This window comes from Rhinolophus hipposideros (assembly GCF_964194185.1).
Source record: "Rhinolophus hipposideros genome assembly, chromosome: 6".
Taxonomy (NCBI): domain Eukaryota; kingdom Metazoa; phylum Chordata; class Mammalia; order Chiroptera; family Rhinolophidae; genus Rhinolophus; species Rhinolophus hipposideros.
Window position 1 is genome coordinate 21,154,365 of NC_138052.1, and position 21,318 is coordinate 21,175,682.

General features: G+C 36.8%; 1 protein-coding gene across 1 annotated transcript; it reads left to right on the plus strand.

Moving 5' to 3' along the window:
• Window positions 1-19,109: 19,109 nt before the first annotated feature.
• Window positions 19,110-19,247, plus strand: LOC308499031 (thymosin beta-15C-like; the record flags this gene model as incomplete). Its single annotated transcript, XM_081051819.1, has 1 exon — window positions 19,110-19,247. The coding sequence occupies one exon, from the start codon at window positions 19,110-19,112 to the stop codon at window positions 19,245-19,247; it is 138 nt and encodes a 45-aa protein (XP_080907945.1).
• Window positions 19,248-21,318: the final 2,071 nt, after the last annotated feature.

Below are 21,318 nucleotides of genomic sequence, written 5' to 3' on the forward strand. Positions count from 1 at the left end.
AGCTCCCCCTAGCTTTTGATTGGAGCATTTAAGCCATCTACGTTTAAAGTAATTCTTGATAGATATGTAGATATCACCATGTTATTATTCATAGTTTTAATCTTTTTCTTCTTCTTCTTAAAAAAGTCCCTTTAACATTTATTCTAATACTGTTTTTATGGTGATGAACTCTTTTAGCTTTTTCTTGTCTGAGAAGATCTTTATCTGTTCTTCAATTCTAAATGATAGATTTACTGGGTAGAGTAGTCTTGGTCCTTGCTTTCATCACTTTGAATATTTTGTGCCACTCCCTTCTGGCCTGCAAAGTTTCTGTTGAGAAATCAGCTGACAGTCTTATGAGAGCTCCCTTGTAGGTAACTAATTGCTTTTCTGTTGCTGCTTTTAGGATTCTCTCTTTATCTTTAAATTTTGTCATTTTAATTATGATGGGCCTTGGTGTGGGCCTCTTTGGGTTTATCTTGTTTGGGTATTTATTGCATATTAACAGAAAAAATAATTAACTGGAACAGCAAACTTCAAATCTGCTACCCTTCATACATTGTCTCATAGGGAATGTGTTGTGATATAATACCTCTCAACAATAAAACATCTGTAAAATATCTAATAACATTCTGATATTTCAGTATATATTGGCAAACGCTGGAGGTCATCCAATGTCAAGAGATAAATGCATAAAGGCAGAGGAAACTTCAGGACAAAAGATAAAGTGTGCAAGTTTTCCGTATAATGTTTCTTCATCATTCCTCATTCTCTTTATATTGGGAGATAAAGCATGGAGTTGAAAGAAGGAGTCTCAGAAAGTCATAAATTTGAAACTTCTCTGAGCTTTAGAAAATTCTCTTTACATTTGGGCTGGGATATTTTTTTACTTTTATGACATGGGTTATATCTGGTAGCCAATTGGATATCTTAGGAGTCTGCTAACCAACTGGCTTTGTTTTATTTTACTTTGCCCCAAGACAATGGGTTTGCAGCTATAGGATAAAATGGATCCTCATGCTACAATAGCGAAATAGGGCCCACTAGTGATATGACAGCCAGGAGTAACCTTTTTTTGCCCCCTCCTCACAGAGTTGGTTCCTTAGTATTATTTCTAGATAGTAGCATTCTAGGCATTTGTGGGATGCAGTCTTCCTTGTGCAAAATTGTTCTATGAACTGTGTTCCTGACCTTCTCTCCACAAATTCTAATGCCATTCCCCAAAACCAAAGCACTTGCACATGATTCTAAAGGCTCCCTGGATAGGGGTAGTACCTGACTGGCTAGAAAATTAATCTACCCAGCATGTGCTTATAATACCCAAAGCACTGATGAGTTAAAACGATTTCACAACACGTTGAACATACCCAGTATTCCTTAAAAATTAAAACAATACCAAGTACCAAATCAACATTAATACCAAATAAAAACAAAACCAAAAATATTCTCAATAGTCATACTCATTCTTTGAATAAACTTTTAGGACTTGTCCATTCAGTTAAAGCCTTTGATATAACTCCTTGTGGCCCACTGCTACAAACATCACCCAGGAATTCTAAATGTCTCTTCGAGGAAAGGACAGCATAAGTTATCCCTGTCGGTTTTAGATGTGTGATGAACAAATAGAAGGTGATGAAAGGACTGAAGAATGTTATGTGCATGTAGACTGAGAGGATACTTGTGATTTTGTATCTTGGCTCATGGGTTATGTTTTTTTGTAACTTAATAGGTAAGCAAATTTGAAATAAGAAAACCAAGATGCTTTGGTTTTATAGTAATTGATGTACCAACTTTGCCTTTCTATCCTGACGGCCAAGGCTTCCATACGAGGAACGCGCAGTATGACTTCAGCATATGAATCACAGCCTGCCACCTGTTATTTAATAGCTAGCCATGCTGACTCAGTAACAGTAAAATTCTGTAAAATTGTTCCTTCTAGTCCTGGGTGTTCCCCATAGAGATAATCGTCTAGAAAATAAATTTCCTGGACAAAGAACAAGAAGTTACAGACCTTAGAACATCTTTTCATGTCTTAGAAGTTAACTTTCAACTGTGCTGATGTGTCTAGTTCTTTATTCTTTAGCACTATTGTAAATTTTCATCACACAAATGGATTTACATAATTTTTTTTTCAATTAAAGGACTCTGAAATGCCCACTGGGCATCTATAATGATTGCAGAAGCTACTGGTTACTCAGACTTTCATTTTTTTCTTTTCCAGCAGGTTTGTCAGCAGCCATGTAATATATTATATACAAGGAAAAACAACGTTGCAAAACCAATTTGCTAAGGGGATTGTAAAATTCAGCTTTAAAAAGTTACTGAGGCATCAAAGTAAAGGACCAAAGAACGATATATTCTGATCAGTTTCTGAAAGTCAAACACATTACTAATTCATCAAATATCTCTCTCTGTCAAAGTTATTTGAAAAGCAAACAACCTGTTCTGTGCAGACTATGTACTTAATAACTCTAGTGCTTAAAGAAAGAAAAAAGGCAGTAATGAAACAAACATAATTTTCTCCTACTGTAAGAAATGGCTTAATTGGTCTGAAAATACTTTCATCACTAATAAATACTTTGCATATTCTTAATAATAAAACCTGAGAAATTTTGATTATAGTAGTTTTAGCTGATTACCTCATGTCAGTTATATCTGCTGGTTTGGAGAACAAACCATTACTAATTCTAATTATAAAAAAGATTGAAATTTCTGTCTAAAGTGTCTTGATTGTCAGAAATAGAAGTTGCTCAATTTATGCCTTTGTATAGATTAGTCCTGGAAAGCAAAATCAGCAAGGAGGGCTGGAAATCTGTTTTCACCTTTTCACTTATTAATTTCTCAGACTTTGGCCATGGGATTTCCTCTCTCTAGTTCAGTAAAATTAAGCCTTAGAAATTGAAGACTTCAAAATCTCCTTTAGTTCTAAAACTTATATTTCCCTCTCTAAATTTATTTAGAACTATTTCATAGCAGTTCTACACCATACATCTAATAACAATAACAATAATAATAATAATAATAATAATAATAGTAATAATAATAATACAACTCTGGTTGGTATTTAGTTCAAGAAATGACTTCCAAAAAGAAATTAGCATAAATTTATGGATAGAGTCTACCATTTTGCATATGACGATTGAGGAAGAACCTAATCAAATATGATGGTTAATTATGTGTGTTAACTTGACTGGGCCAACAATTGTCTAGATTAAACATTATTTCTGGGTGTGGCTGTGAGAGTACACATAGATGAGATTAGCATTTGAATCAATGTACTCAGTAAAATAGATTGACCTCCCTAATTTTGTGGGTATCATGTGATCTGTTGAGTGTCTGAATAGAACACAAAGACAAAAAGATGGAGGAAGGAGAAATTTACTTCTATTTGTTTCCTGCCTGCCTATTTGAGCTGGGACATCCATCTTCTGCTCTTGTACTGTGATTTGCACAATCAACTCCCCTGGGTCTCAGGCCTTCATGATGGAATTACACTACTAGCTTTCCTGGATCTCCCCCTTGCAGACAACAGATCATGGGATTTCTCATAATTATGTGAGCCAAGTTATCGTAATAAACATGTGTATCTTATTGGTTTTAATCTCTGAATAACCATAAATAATACATCAGGAAAGAAGCAATATGACCTTGGATAACACTGGGTCAGGTTGATCAATATAGGCTGACACAGGCTTGCTCTAACATTAAGGTATACCATAAATTATATCTGACTTATCAATTTGTGAAAAATCTATAGGAGAGTAAATGATAGGTATAGAAGGTCAAGAGAAGAACAAAGAAGAAACAGGAAGTGGGGAAGGAAGAACTAGGGGAAGTAGTAGTAGTAGCGATACTGGTATATGTCGTCCCTTGGGAGGTTCAGAAAGTGTGGAAATAGCTTAGGTAGAGTAAGAATAGGAAGAGACAAATCTTTCTTTTTTTTACGTGATACATTTTGTACATTATATATATATATATATATATATATATATATATATATATATATATTTGTTGTTCAAATTTATTGGAGTGACAATGGTTAATAACACTATGTAGGTTTCATGATGTATAGCAAAATTACAATTCTGTAATACATCATCTATATATCACATTGTGTGTTCACCACCCAGAGTCAGTTCTCCTTCCATCATCATATCTTTGATCCCCTTTACCCTCATCTACCAACCCCCCAGCCTCTTATCCTCTGGTAACCACTAAACTATTGTCTGTGTCTATGCAAATCTCCTTTCTTATTCTAAGTAGGTGTTGAAATCATTAATGAACATGGAACTGGGCTATGACTGTAAGAATTCTTGGCAGGGAAATATGTAGGGTGGCTCATAAGTTGTAACATGGAATGTTGTTTTAGTGCAAGTTCCAACTTATAAGAAGGGTGAGAGGAACTAATTGTTTTTATCAAGCTGATACCACTGAATTTTCTGGATTGCAAAAGAATAAAAATTGGTAAACTATTCCTCATGTTGAACTACACTAGAGAGTTGACAGTTTGCAGGCTGATGCCTACCAGGTCCTCTCAATGCCTTGGCTCTAGGCCTACAGCAGTAAGTCCTACTAAATCAGTTTTAGTGAGCTGAATCTCTCTGCTAGTATAGTCACATGTTGTAGGGATCTGTGAAGATGCCAGCAGGTGGCTAGATGAGTGTTGGAGGCCACAGGGCTAGATGTGGTTCCAGTAGATATTGGTATTCACATCTCTTCTTTGACTCAAACTCAATGGAGCTCTAATACAATTTATTCTCTCCTGGTCAGGCTTTCTTTCAAGAAAAAGAAATCTCAAATGATGCCAAACAATTTCCTGGTCAAACTACTTTTTTAGGTCACATCTAGAATACTATTACCAAAGTAGACTAAAACAATTTATGTATTACATATACCTTGAAACTTTGCTGAACATTTCCCTTCCTTTTTTCACTCCTTCTCCCCAGGACAAAGAACCTGGGCAGGATAATTGGAAGGAATAGAGGGAGGACAGATAATACCTACTTATTAAAAAACTAATCAAATAATAACAAACTCTGCCCAATGGAGAAACGGATACTTTGTTTATTTTTATACAAAAATAGCTATTTTCCGCTTATATTCTTTCATAAAAAATCTTATTTTAAGTTGTTTTATTAAGTTATTGTCTGTAAATCAGTGTTTGTCTTTGTCCTTGTATTAGAGATCTTCAAGGGCATGGATTATGGATGCATCTTGTTTGGTATGTCACCTGTCATCTTAACACATGAAAATAGGCACGTACATTTTTAATGATGATGATAATAATAGAGCCACTTAGATCTTGTGTTGGGAAACTTTGTGCATATATTCCCAAATAGCATTCAGGAGAATAGTTTCCAGATTGCTCTGTCTGAAGCCTTAAAATAGCGCAAAGGGTAAATATTCACAGGTACCATGGAATTCAATGGAAGATAAATGTTCATAATCGGTTTTGCTTCACATCTTTGTGGATTTACTGTATCTAATGAACCTAAGTGAATCAAGAATTTGTGTGTATTGCAGACTTAATCTACATTCAGCGTATCTTTCTTTGTGTCTGGCTAAAGCAGATATCTATTTTCAACAGACTCTGGCAGCATTCCCTATCATTTCTTACAGCAGATTCCATTTCCTGTTCATGACATATTCAAATGTAACATCTAGATAGGGGCTTGCTGAAGTGTAATCCACATTATCCTAATGGCAGTCCTGAAATTGCTGGAAAGGCGTATGATGAGAGTTATATCACCAAGAGGAGAGGAAGCGAGCATTCTGAGTGACAAGGACAGACATTCCTCTTCTCAGTGTGCCTCTGGACATGGTGGATTGTTGAGTCCTGTCAAATAGAATGCCCTTGGATAAAATAAACTTTTCTGAACTGTTAAGTAATTTTTGTTTCCCAGGTCAGGAAAAATTAAAAACTTCTCCTAGAACATATAAATATATGAATTGAGACAGCCATTATCATAGCCTTAACTAGCCCACTGACTAGATTAGTAATTATCTGAAAGTCAGGAGCCTAGAACAATACCATCAGCATCATCTGGACTGTGTTAGAAATACACATCCTTGGGCCCCACCCTAGAACTACTAAATGAGAAATTCTGAAGTTAGGCCCAATAATCTTTGTTTTAAGAAGGCCTACAAGTAAATCTGATGCATAGTAATGTTTGTGAAATGCAAACTAGATTGTGAGTTTTTAGCCTGTTTTCTTAAACCCTCTGAGCTATTCTTTTACTATATAAGAGATGATCATGAAAGTCTCTCCCAGATTTATCATGTAATGATGCATTTGGTTATGGCATAGAATGCCACTTTGATGGTTCAGTTTTTGTGCTTTCCCTTGACATGATTGATTCCTTAAGAAGGTACCAAATTTGCAAAAGAAAATATTTTTATTCCTTTTTGTTAGGTGTCTATGATAGAATAATTCATCTTTAAACTGTGGTTCTCCTATCCATCCTGGTGTTATGTTGGCCATACGTTATCTGTCTGCCACTTGTTGATTTTCTCCATGACATTCACTAGACACTGAGAAGCAGAACAAGACCATGGACCATAGAATTCGAGACAAGGCCTCCTCCTGTTCTGACACCACAGGGAACTGTGTCAATGAGTGTCAATCAGGATTTTGAGTTAAGGGAGAAAAAAGTACAAGCCAGGATATCACCCCCTACTCTATGCCACCTCCAGATTCCAAATGCTTTAATCATCCAGTGAAATATAAAACCACTGCCAAATTGTGAGAAACCATTGTAGATGGCAGGCCAACCAGGTCCCCTACTCGGATAGCTCTAAGTGTCACTTGCAACTTCAGCCAAATGTTTCCTTAATCTCTCTCATCAGATTGACCACACTTCACTCTGTATCTATAACAATTTATTGGTGATTAAGATTCTTCCTTCATAATAGCGCCTCATATCTATTTGGTGATTGGCTTTATCATCACCTTCACTTTTAGTTACTTGAAATTTTCATTGGGATTTTAAATGAAACAATCCAGACTTAATTGTTACAACTGTTTCTATATGACTTCTTTGTATTTGTCTGTTTGTTTGATTGATTGTTTATTTTCTTGATCTGGATGGTGGGTCACCTTCATATTACCTGCTTTACTTGTATAATCCTAACTTATTTTCTGACAAATAATCTTTCTGCTTCATTTTCTTTGTATTTGCCTGCTCTCCAACTTGCATGGTTCTGACTCTAGCCTTGCTTTGATCTTAAGTATATGTGTATGGCTCAACGTTATACCATTCAACAGACACCTGTTAACATTTTTGTGCCCATACACAAATCATAGCTCTTCAATATACCCCATGACATGCAGAAGCTCTTTTGACTTGGGTTCAAGTCCTTTCTATTTGACATTGCCTTGTGTCATGCGGGGTGGCCTGCGGGGTCTCTGCTCCCGCTCCCCACATAAGAACGCAGGATATGGTGAGGCCAAAAAGGAACACCCACGGAGCCATAAGTAGGGGAGTCAAACTACTATATTCTCGCTGTCGGCTGGGTTGGAGACACAGGAAGCAGGAGCCACACTGTTCGCAACCCTCATTGCACTGCTTGCAGGCTCAGCCACTATCTTCTAGCTAGCCCCCATTTTCTGCTAGCAAAGCCATGGCAGTTATATTAGTGGCCAATGGCTCACTGGTTACAGCTGATGGCTAACTAGCCACAGCTGACGGCCATCTACTACCTGAGCCAGCACCCCTCCACGTGAGGCCAAGACCTGGAAACTGCTCTCTGGGGCTCTGTCCCCACACCTTGCCACTCATTTGCTCTTTATAGACTCATTTTGACTGGTTCCCAAGCAGATTAATGAAACACTCCTGGCTATGGTTTGCCTATGATTTGTCCCCTCTCTGCTTGACAGATCTTAGTAGCCCAGTAGTCACAGGTATATACGGCATACCCTGTATAGAATAGCAGCAAACAGCCTAGCCTGTATGAACACCTGCATAGCTGCTTCCTTCCATGTTTTTGGCTAGAACCGAGGCTTGGCTGACCTCCTGTCCAGAAGCATTTATTCAGAAGCTGTAGATGCTAATCAAAGTTAGAACTCAGCTGTACTTAGTGCTGAAAGTATAGGCAGTTCTATACTCATTAAAAAAAAAATCACATCTAACTTGTCCTCCTACAGAAAGAAAAAAAAAAAAAGAAATGTTTTTCTTATAGTTATCTTGCCTTGAGAAATGAAGAAAGGGGAACAGGTGTCAGTTTTTTATGAAGAGCAAGTACTGTGATTAAACATGAAGATCAAAAACCTTGTAAGAGTCAGGAAGATCTGATTACAGAAATGCTTTGGTTCCTAGTATCACTAAACATTATTTATCTCCCTAGGAAAATTTCGTACCAATGATAATTGAGCACCTCGTTCTCTAAGTGGGTCTTGGGGAATAGGAAGGTAATGAGAGACCAGCAATCTTTTCTGAGCTACTAGCCTTGGGGTACAAGGTCACAACGGACCAGTGTGCCTCTGCTTTTGTTAGACAGTAGACATAGGGAAGAAAGACTTGTAAGAAGATGGAGCATTTATCATAAAACAAGCCTATCAGGCACATAGGTAGCATGACTAAATGACTGTTTGAGACTTCATATGGTCTAGACGAGCACTATGCAATAGAAATATAATATGAGCCACATGAGTAATTTTAAATGTTCTAGTAGCCACGTGAAGATATGTAAAGAAACTGATGAAATGAATTTCAATCATATATCTTATTTACCCAAATTTGGTAGAATTATGATCTAGTATATAATCAATGTAAAAACATTTTGATTGAAATGTTTTTGATTGAAATGTTTTCATTTCTTTTATTCGAGCTAAGTTATTTTAATCCAGTGTGCATTTTAAATGTATAGCACATTTCAGTTCAATCACTACAATTCAAGTCCTCAATAGCACTGTGTCTAGTGGCTTCATTGTTGGATGGCAGAGGTCTAGATGCCATAGCCTCTTCCACTGAACAAGCAATTGAAGAAAGGAGGCCAATTGTGTTTCAAGAAGAATAGCCAGTGCTGGCTGTATGTAGTCTAATCATAAATTAACAAACCATTTAACCATTATGCTTTTGGAAAATAGTGAATGCCACATCCTTGTTTTATAATGAACACAATAACTAAATATCTTTTAACCCTATCATACTTGATATGAATTTTCTATTTGCTTGATCTTGTGGTTAGGTTAGAGAGAACAGTAATACACAGTGCCTCCAGAGCTAATTCTTTTAGTTAATTTAATTGTCTGGAAAATAGTCTATATCTTGAAAGCTTAAATAGGTTTTTCCTACATGTAATACAATGTGAAGTTGTAACATCAAATATGAAACCCACCAGTAGATTAATTTAATCCAATTCAACTCTCATTAGCTCAATTAAACTATCTGTTCAGTGATAAAACTTTCACACTAGTTATTGTAGTATCTAACCAGAGAATACAACCAATAGTTTTTATCTGATAGCCTTTTCAGGAATGGTTTATAGTTACAAGATCCCCATTTAATGAGGGCTTTAGATCTATCCATTTTAAAATATTTGGCTTGACACATTATTTCCCCCTGTTTGAATAACTATCTTAAAAATAATAATGTGTCATACATTCAGAGACATGTTTGCAATATTCTAGAGTACTTATGAGTGGTATTATTTCTAAAGATGTCATCATTCACAGGTCTTGTGTGTGTGTGTGTGTGTGTGTGTGTGTGTGTGTGTGTGTGTGTGTGTGTGGCGGGTGGGGGAAGGGGAGACAATGCCTGGGGAGTGCTCAAATACTGGATGGTAGTAAATGATTTTCCAGGGCACGGTTTTAAGAAATTTAATTTTGTAATTCTCGATAATAGGTATAGTCAACTCAGATTTATCTGGTAAATTGTTTGATTATTTTTTATAACCTCTTTTTCTTTTCCAAAAGAAAGATATTATGCACTGATTGTTAATGGTACATTGATTTAGTGCATAAAATCTCCAGGGCACTAAACAGAGGAGAATCCTCTTTTCAAGAGCAATCGGGATTGTATAATCTCATAGAACTTCTGTTTTCCTGTTTTAGAGTGTATATTTCTTTGAAGCATGAAATAAGGAACTAGAATTTGGATGATGGAATGATGTGGGCATATGTGGTTAAATAGAATTTTAGCCCCATAATCATTGTCCCCTAAGATTAACCATGTGTATATTACATGGCTAAAGGGACTTTGTAAATGATTTATGGTTAAGAACCTCCAAATACAAAGATTATCCTGGATTATCCAGGTGGGCCCAATGTAGTCTCAAGGGCTCTTAAAAATAGAAGAGTCTAACTGACTCTGGGTGGTGAACACACAATGGGATTTATACATAATGTAATACGGAATTGTACACCTGAAATACATGTAACTTGACTAACAATTGTCACTCCAATAAACTTTAATTAAAAAAAAAGTAGAAGAGACTGTCAGAGAGATGCGATGACTGAAGAAGCAATACAAGAATTTCGAAGAGTGGGAGAGTCAACCTTCTGTCACTGGTTCTGAGATGAACTCAAGCCACAAGGCAGAGAGACTCTATTAGGTTGGTGCAAGGCATGGCAGTTTTTGCAATTATTTTTAACCTTTTAAACTGCAATGACTTTTGCACCAATCTAATAGAACTTAGAGGCCCCTAGAAGCTGAGAACAACCACGAGCTGACAGCCATCAAAGGTACAAAACCTCAGTCCTACGACTGCATGAAAACAAATTCTGCTAACAACCTGAGGGAGGAAGGAAATGGATTCTCCCCTAGAGTCTCCAGAAAATAACTGCTGAAACCTTGACTTTGGCCTTGTGAGGATCCAAGCAGAGACCCAGCAGAGCTTGATGGATGCCTGACTTACAGAAACTGTGAAATAATACATGAGTATTGTTTAAAGTCACTAAGTTTATAGTTTTTGTTACAGCAGCAGTAGAATAATACAATTATAATTTTCATCTTAATACAAGATGAAAATAATAATTTCCTTCAAGAACTTTGCCGATTCCATCTCTTGACCTTTCTTAAAGAATGAACTGCTTTTGAGGGACAGCCTTGTGAAAACAAAGTAAAGAAACATTGGTAGGAAATAAGGTCCACTAATTTTTTTTCACATAGCACATATAAATATAGCAATTATTTTCAACTATCCTTAATAAGAATCATTAGGAAGGGTCAATAATTGGAAAGAAAAACACCTTTGAAGAACTGAATGGGTCAGCAACACAGAATCTTTTAAATATAACTGGAATATTTTCTAGTTCCACCAACATTTCAAGATATAATGAACAAAACCCTTGGAGAAAAATTCCCTTTGATTTTTTTTCTCAGATATGTTGTGTTTTTAATTAAAATAATTAAAACCTGTTTTATTAAATCTTTAGTCTGATTAGGGCAGTTTTTTATTTATTTATATTTTATTTCATTATTCATTCATTTTATTTCATTATTTACAATGCTTTATATTTTTAAGCTCCTGTTAAGAATGCTAGCTCTAGACAATTAGATTTCAGCAACATACATATTTATCTTAGTTTAAATGAATAGTAAATTCATGATTATAATTTATCTTATTAGAGTTTGCATTTCTAATCAAATTTTATTTTTATTTCTCATGATTTATTATAATTTAATTATATTATTTTGATTAATTATAAACAAATAAAATGATAAATTAGAAAAAAATTGCACTAAGACCCATTGGTCACAGGAAATGAAACAAACTTTAAAATTTAAAATGCGTGTGTGTGAACATACATGCACACAAAGACATTATTATCATTCTATAAAATAAGTAAATATAATAGGATAATCAACAAATGATACTAAGCAATAAAGCCATTTTGTTTATGTTAAACAAAATTCGTTGGGCAATATACCAGAAGTACATACTTTCAACTATTTTCTTATGATGAAAATATTTAGATGTCGATTTAAAATATGCGAAGAATAACATTTTTAAGTTTTTTTTTAAGATATATGGAGCAAAAAATCTGAAGACCACTGTCTTGGCTTTGATAACTCAGAAAGTAGAGCTTTTGAGCACTTTTTAGGGAGTATTTTCCCAGGGAGTAAGAGTGAAAGGCAGGGGAATTGAGGCAGAGATGAGGGGAAAGATGATATCAGAAGGCATTACACAACTGACTGCTCAGTTCTCTAAGGTCATTCTCTAAGAAGTGATTAAAACGTCTGCCTGGAGGTAGTAACAGAAGAAATTTATCCTCAGGATTTTATCTATTCCATGTTACTCTAAATGATTCACCACAAACTATGATAACTCCTTGTATTTCCATGTATGAATGATGAATGGGGGTTCTTGGACTTATATTATGGCCGATTAGGTAAGAACCTAATCGGTGGTCCTACAAGACTCAGAGCCCATACAGACCTTAGTAACCAACAGAGTAGAAACAGGGTGAGAGTCTGACGATGTCCAACATCGTTTCTGTATAGATTCTTTTATGTACCAGTTGGATATGTTTATGTCTTTTTTATATACATCTTCCATACTTCCATTCACCATAAGACTTCCAAGTATGTGAAAAGAAGATGTCCCAAATTCTTCCCTGGAAAGGGAGATCCAAGTACAATCAGCTAACGTTCTTTTAACATAAATCTAAACAGACTGAAAACAAGAGGTTAGTGAAACACCTTATAGTCCGCTACATTGTAACTGATCACAAGGCATATTTTCAATGTGCCACAAGAAGCAGTCTAGGTTTTCTTCCCCTCAGTCAGCACTACAGCTGGTCCCAGAGTGATGATCCAGTGTTACTCTGAGAGGGGTCTGAGCCCTTAGTTGCTTGGTCCTTATTGGGCGATGGTTGCTGAGGACTAAGTGATGCCTGATGAATATCCTGGGTTTAACTTTAAATCCTTCGTGCCCCATTGTGTAGCAGCAACCCTAGCTTTGCATAGCAGTCCTGGCCAGTTACCCTGCCAGTTTCCTTACGCTTTTCTTTGTTGCTCTACTTGAATGAAGAACCCAAAGAGGCAGGAAGGTGTTAGAACTTAAAATTCAACTTAAAGATGCTCCCTGGCATAGTGACAGTATAGCTTCCTAACACAGAAAATAAAATTTGAACTTGCATAGCCTATGGTTTCAGAGTCCAAAAGCATAATTAAATTATTGCTTATAATGATAGAGGGTTGAATTTTATTTCCACACTTAGCTTTGGATACATTTATTCCAACACCTGATATTAGTAATATGTTTAGTGCATCCTTTGTGCAGCACCCCAATACTTCAGGCTGTTGTCCCTGGAACAATGCCGTAACAGACTTGAACAGGCCATTCCATGTTTGTTTTGTTTTGTTGTTTTGTTTTGTTTTTATTAGTATCAGGTGCACCTGACCATTCCACGTTTTGAACATGACATGTTTTTATGGATTATGGTGGAGTGGGATCCACATGGCAAGGCCACTGAAATTTTGGTACATACCTTCTGTCACAGATCCTTTGTTACAAAATGGGTCTATTCCTCTCAGGCAATTTACATACAATACCACACATATAGATCAAAATTCTGTAAGTCCTCTGATGTGTGTTCTTGTGCCAGTGCTCCTGGCATAGAAAAAAAAAAGTATATATATATATATATCATAATCAGAGTAGATGTCAGTTTGCGTATAAAAAATAACTGCAACCTTGTTTTTGTTTTTTTAGAGTCGTAGGGGTTCAATGTATTCAACCTAATACCAAGTGAGGGGCTAGACTCTTTGGGGAATGGTCACAGAGAGAGTTCAGAGTTAGTCTTGGCTGCTGCTGGAAGTTTGGGTATTTCCAACCTTCAGTCTTGGTTGGAAGACTGAGAGATCAGTCATGGTCAGAGAGGAAGACCATGTTATTGGGACTGTGTATCTCATCCAATCATACCACAGTGGTCACTCTATTCATGGGAACATTGCATTACCACTGACATGGCCAAGAAAAACTTCCTGACTTCCACAAGATGAATCACCCTATTTTCTTGTTAGGAGATTCCTCTACCCTAGGCATTCTCTTGAAGACATTCCCTTGAGATACAAAAATTTATTCACTTGGTGTTCACTACCATGGGTCAATCTTCATACCTCTTTTCCAGGCCACCTTGTATCTGCTCTCTGAATCTTATTTCTTCCAGGCCCCTGAGTAACCAGACAAACTATTTGCCATATCCCAAGAGCTCATATGTGTATGTAATTCAGACCACTTTTCTCTATATATAAAGCAGATGACTAAATGTATTCACGGCTCTGTCCACTGGGACGATTTCTCTTCACCACAGTCCTTTATGGTCAGTCATCAATAGAACTCGAATGTGCTTGCAGTTTATTTGGGGCTGTTCCAGCATCATTGGCCCAGATGAGTTCTTTCCTCCTCCACAAGCTGTTTTTTTGTTAATCCCCAATAAATTTGTAACAATAAATTGAAGAGAGGAAATGATGTAACAGTAGTAGGCAACATGGGATTCTAAACCACTTCATGTAATTTATTTCTGTTTTTTGAAACTGCATGGCCCCAGTCCCAAATATACTATTTTCTTCATGCTATGGAGCCTGTGGCTGTGCCTGACTATAATGAATGGCATGTTTGTGTCTCCTTCAAATTTATGCATTGACACCCTAACTCCCAATGTGATGGTATTTGAAGGTGGGGCCTTTGGGTGGTAATTAAGTTTAGATGAGGTCATGAGGTGGTTCGTTGATGATGGGGTTAGTGCCCTTATAACAAAAGGGAGAGATGGAAGAGCTGCTCTCTCTCCAAGCACACACACGAAAGAAAGTTCATGTGAGCACGCAGAAAGAAGACAGACATTTACAGGCTGAGATGTGGGCTCTCAGCAGGAACTGAATCTGCTGGCACCTTGATCTTGTCAATCCCAGCCTCCAGAATAGTGACAAAGAAAGGTGTGCTGTTTAAGTGCTGACAAAAGAAGGAGTTAGTGTCAGCTGTGGGTGCAACAAGGTTCGAGCTCGTGTCCCTCCCCTGACAGCTACATACACACACACAAAGGAGGCTACTTTGATTGAGTAGGAGGAGGGGCAGCACAAATCTTTTTCAAGCCTGGCCAGATGGAGCCTCGCTGAGGTCCTTCCAGAACTGACCATTGGCTATGGCCCGCTGGGTGAGGACCTCTTTCAATGTGGCCCATCTTCTGAGAAATTGCTGGGAGAAGGATCAGACGAGGCCAGCAGTGGAGGCCTCATACTCAAGAAGTTGTACTTCTGAGCCTTCCAAGAGAGTGTGTGCTGAACTCTGAGCTTCTGAGATTCCTTGCCAAGCAGCACCATGTTCCTAAGGGTAAAAAAGCACTGGAGGCACATCAGTGGCTGCCACATACATCACGTATAGGGCCTACCTTCCAGCTACATACCCTGTGGACTTCAGCTCCCAGAGTCTCCATAGGAACCGCCCCTGTCTATGGTAGTATTTTGTTTTAACAGCCCAACTAAGACACTATCGTGTCTTATGATACAATGGAACTGATGATGCCCAGCTGGACATGGGCAGCCCAACTTCTACTATCACTTGATGTCCCAAGTCACTTGATCAGCGTCATCTAGGTCCCAACTGTGTATTAGGAGCTGTCTTTAAACAGAGTGGTTTCTTGATCCAGAATCCATAGCCTTACTTTAGAACCATAGCGATCATCACCTTGACTCTCCTACTAAGACTTGACAGAGACCACCTCTAGCCATGTTAACTTGGCTGAAATACCTGTCCTGAGTGTCACAAGAGCTGATAATATGGCCTGAAATTGCTGCAGAGCACTCACTCTCTCTGAGCCCTACTCAAATCCATGGAAGTCTCTCATGCTACTCTATAAGTGGATAAGATCTGTATTCCCAAGAGTGGAATATGCTACCTCTAAAAATCTAAAAGGACCCAGGAAGGAGGCTTTTTTCTTAGTGGTAGATGTTGTAAGAGAAAACTTATTCTTTGTACTAGAGGGAATACCCTAGGATAACTTAGATCAGTGGCTCTGTGGAAAACTTGGATCTAGAATCTGGATAGATCTCAATCTGGATTAAATATGTGTTTTCACCTGGCAGCTGACACCAGCCTTCTGCTTATCAGCATTTGATTTTTTAAAGATCATTTATTATTATTATTTATATGTATTATTATTATTATTATTATTATTATTCAAACAACATTCAGTTTGACTTCCATTTTTCTCACTCTTAGAAATGTTATGATCTAATATTCATTGCCACAGATCTCTGTGGGTCAAGGAGCTTTCACTGCCACTCAGCTTTGCTGTCCATTTTGTTAATTATGTTTGCCTAACAGTGAGGTGACAGTTAAATACAGCCACCGGATGTCCAGCGTTCCAGAATCTATTATCCTATTATTACTAGGGAGTCCAGTTCCAGGGCATCTCACATTGTTGTGCTACAAAGGACAGACACTCTCAAGATTTTCAAAGATGCTAAAATATCCCCTAGTATCTTAGTAATGAGAGTATCCCTATTACCGGTGGTAAGTTCGCAAGTCTAATACAGTAAGTCCATCATAACCTTGCCAACTTCCGAGTCTACTGACTACTTTATCAGCATTACTGTAGGAAGTCTTTTATCACTTTTGGCCATCTTCAGAATTGTGCTTCGAGAAGCCATTGCAAAAACAAACCAACAAAAAATTGTATGTCTTTGCCAGGATGTTGAAGCCAAAGTCATGTGTAAGTGACTCATGTAAATAAATTATTCCACAGCCCATATACAGTCTAGCACTATTTTCTAACCCCCAAGATCCCCTCCTACATTTGCTTCTGATCTCTGGCATACACAAAGGCCGTGTCCATGATTCCTTCCGTATGTGACTGATTTCTTTTGTTAACAAGAATTGTACTTATCTAATTGGGCTTTGCTAAGACCAGACTTTAAATGCCAGTCTAAAGGCAATAAGTGTGGCATGTTAGGATTTTAAGGATAACAGGTGTATTTTCTGAGTTGCTATGAAAGACCTATGTCTTCCATAGTTTGCCTTTAGTTGGTAGATGACTTCTAGAGGTTTTATTTTTTGTTTGTTTGTTTGTCAGTCAACAAAAACAAAAGTGAAAAAAACAAAACAAAACCTACTCTAAAATTCTTATACTTCTCATTGCTCCCATAAAATTCACATGCCTCATCCACGGTGCATTCCCATGCCACACCTTCCATCTGTGCATTATCCTAATTAGTCTTAGTGATTGTGATACCATCAGCGATGGCTATTTTTGCCATCTTGCTTGTGAGTAGACTTTCTCCAAAGTCTCATCTGGACGCTTTTAATCACTGCTCCTTTTACAACTGTGTTACTCCCTTGGTTTCTCAGAAAGCAGACCCTAAGTCAAAGCTTATATATGTTTTACCACTCTATTAGAAAGTGCAGTCCCAGGAAGTGAAAGAAAAGGAAATGAATTAGGACCAAAGGAAGAGACAATATGGGCTTCACTATCAAGCTGAACATCACAAAATACAACTGATCCCTCAATCCATTGTGACAGTTTTTCATGGAATGATATGAATTATGTTTCAAGACTATCTGCCCATTGAGAGAGAAAGAAGGAAGAATTTATCCACAATATTCCATTTCCCATTGGTCAAAACTTTCCTCGGGGTTATTTACCCCCTGCCTCTTCCATATTACACATGTCTGGTCTCTGAGCAGGATCCACAACTGGAAGCTCCATGATGAATGAGAGAGGTTAGTTAGCATCACGAGTATGAGGCAAGGCACTGTCTGGCACACCCGCGCGGAATTAATTGGAGCCCAAACAGAGCAGTAGTTAGGAGAGACAGATCTGAAAAACAGACAGAGAAATGGTGAATAAATTACATTTGGCATATTCACAAAATCTATTTTTACACTATAGCAAACTGAAACCCATAGAAGTAAGTGAATTGCTTGAGTTCTCACATCTAGAAAAATTAGAAAAAACTGATCCATCATGTGGACCCAACAAGAACTAACTTTTGGACTCTATCTTCTCATGTTAGGGATTTAGAGTACCTTGATTTTGTATTTTTCAATATCAATAGAAAACCAATCAGATTCTATCATGGTAAACAAAACCCTGGAATTCTCAAATTCTTATCCTAAAGGAAAAAAATATATATATGTATATATATATATATATATATATATATATATATATATATATATATATACACACACACACATATATATGTATAATACACATGCACACATTTGAAAGAAAGAGGAAGAAAAGTACTGTGGACATCCTTGTAACTATGTTGTAAATTATGTAAATTCCTGGCTCAAGACTCCTTCATGGGCGATGGAAAAGTGTGAGTCTAAAATAAAGTTGTCAATTTTATTTTAATCTGAGAATGTTAAGAGGGGTATTATTAATTCATTTTTATGATGAATCTGATATATTAAGTCATTTCAGTCCTCTAGAGACATGTGTTCTTCTTTTAAGGACTTCCAAAAGAGACCCCATTCATTAAGGGGAAAGAAACCTAGCAACTGTTGAGTGCTTACTACATGTTAAGGTGATTCCTATTCTTTAATCTGCTTCACGAAAAAAAAAAAAATTCTTTCTCTATATCCAAATTCCAATTACTTCAGGAGTGGGGAAAAGAAAATCACTAATTTGTCTTATATGACAACTTTTTCTTCAGCAAATCCTAAATATATTAGCGTCCTTGATGTCACACTGGAACCGACGTGTACCTGTGTCCCTTTGGATCCGACGTGAGTCCAAAGCAACAATGGACCTATAGTGAGTGAGCTCAAGAAATGCGGGGGGCACTTCAGAGCCTTGGAACACTGGATTTCCAGCTGGCATCCCATGCTCATTTTGGCTTAGTGGGTTCACTAGTCTACTGGCTGCCTAATGAACTGACACATCTGTGTTCGGCTAAAATAGAAAGAAAAAATAATAATTTTTTCAGCACCTGGACAGACCATCTAAAATGGAAAGAATAAAATAGAGGGGGAAAAATAGTTATGTGACATTTCCTAGGGTTTTTTAAAAAAACTTTAAAGGTACCATTTATTCTCAAGTTTTAAATAAAGATTTTTAATTAAACTTTTTGTTTTAAGATCGTTGTAGACTCACATGCAGTTATAAGAAATAATGCAAATCTAGGTCAGTGTGCGGAGTAGCCTCAGGTCAGCTGGCTTTCACAGGCTTTCTTTCAGTCAAAATGAGGCATAAGCCAGACTTGTCCAAAGTGGAGAAGTTTGACAGGTCAAAACTGAAGAAAACTAATACTGAAGAAAAAAGTACTCTCCTCTCCAAGGAAACTATCCAGCAAGAGAAGCAGTGCGTTCAAACATCATAAAATGAGGATCTTCTCCCAAGATCAAATTTCAACATTGCCTGAGTGTCTTGGATTTTTTGTGAACCTACATGTTTGTTGAGATTTTAGACATCTTCTGATGTCTTCTCACTCACATTCCCTGGCTAAGAGGTCAGGAGTAGCCAGTGTTCTCTCACCTTCATTTTCAAACTTTCCATCAGTGAGTAAATTCCAGCTGACAGATGCTGTCTACAATCTCACTACCGATGACCTTTGTGCGTGTAGTCCTTCATCCCCAAAAGATAAGCCGCTTTTAACCTTTTGCAATTGATTACTCCATTGTTCCATAATCTTCATGAAGAGGCATGCATTTGCAGCTTCTCACAGTTTATTTTCATTTCTTATGTAGTGATTAAAATAATAAATATAATCATGTTGAGTTAAAAAAAAAAAAGAAAGAATACAGAAGGATCCCAGGAACACGTTCCTCAGTTTCCCCTATGGTAACATCTTACAAAACTGTCTTACATTATGACAACCAGAATATTGTCATTGATACAGTTAAGGTACAAAATGTTGCTATTGCCGCAAAGATCCCTCAGGTCGCACTTTTTATATCCATTCAAACTTCCTTCCCTGATCACCCCGATCCCTGACCACTAGTCGAATCTCCATTCATGGAATCTTGTTGCAAGAATCTTATGTAAATTGAATCATACAGTACCTTTTGGAATTGGCCTTTTTCCCTCAGTCTAGTTCTCCGGAGATTCATCCAAATTGTTGCCTGCATCAATAGTTCTTTTTATTGCTGGGTAGTAGTTAGTGGTGTAGATGTAACCACTGTTTGCTTACCCATCCACTTGTTAAAAAGTCATCTGGGTTTTTTCCGGTTTTTGTCTATTATGAATGAAGTTGCTATAAACTTTTGTGTACAGATTTTTATGCGAGCAGTCTGCATTTCTCTGTAATAAGTGTTTAAGAGTTCAATTGCTGGGTCACATTAAGTGCACATTTAAGTTCTGTTGTTGTTTATATCCAAACTATTTTCCAGTGGCTGTGTCATTTACATTTCCAGCAGGTATGTGAGTGATCCAGTTTCTCTGCATCCTTGCCAGCATCTGAAGTTGCCACTATGTTTAGCCATTACTGATAGGCTGAATGATATGGAGATACCTCATTTTTGCTTTAACAGACATATAATTTGCAAATTTTTCTCATACTCCGGAGCTTATCCTTTCATCTTCTTAACAAGAATATTTTTCTCACAGCAGATTTTCATTTTAAGTTCAATTTATCAATTATTCCTTCAATGGATTGTATTCCTTATATGGATTCCTTATATTCCTTATAAGAATTCTTTTCCTAGCTTTAGTTACCAAAATTTTTCTCCTATTTGAAAAAAAAAAAAACATTTAACATCATATAATAAGTTTGTGGTCTATTTTGAATTAAATTTTGTATAAAGTGTGAGACTGAAGTCAAGTTTTTTGTTTGTTTGTTTGTTTTTGCCTTAGATGTCCAATTGCTCCAACACAGCTTATTGAAAAGCCTGTCTTTCCTCCATTGAAATGCTTTTCCACTCTGGTCATATTTATGTCGGGCATGTTTGTATTGGACTGTTTCTAGTTTCTGTGTTGTGTTCAGTTCATCTGTATGTCCACCTCTGCACAGATGCCACAACGGTATCATTGCCGTAGCTCCCTAACATGTCTTGAAATCCGGTTGACTGATTCTTATTTTATTCTTTTTTCAATTTTTTAAGCTTTTATTTTCTTTATATTTCCATATATTTTAGAATAATCTTGTCGATATCTAGAAAAAGATCTTTCTGAGAATTTGATGGGGATTGTGTTTGGATAGGAAATTTTTATATCCATTTGGGGGAAATTGACATTGCTACTAGGTTTAGTCTTCCCTTCTATGCATACAACACGTCTGTTTATTGAGATCTTTGATTTCTGTCATCAATGTTGTGTCGTTTTCAGCATACAAGTCCTATACATATTTGGCAAATTTACACCTAAGTGTTTTCATATTTTGAGTAAAAAACTAAATTTCATATTTAGTTTTTAATTTCAGTGTCCATGTATTCATTGTTAATATATAGAAATTA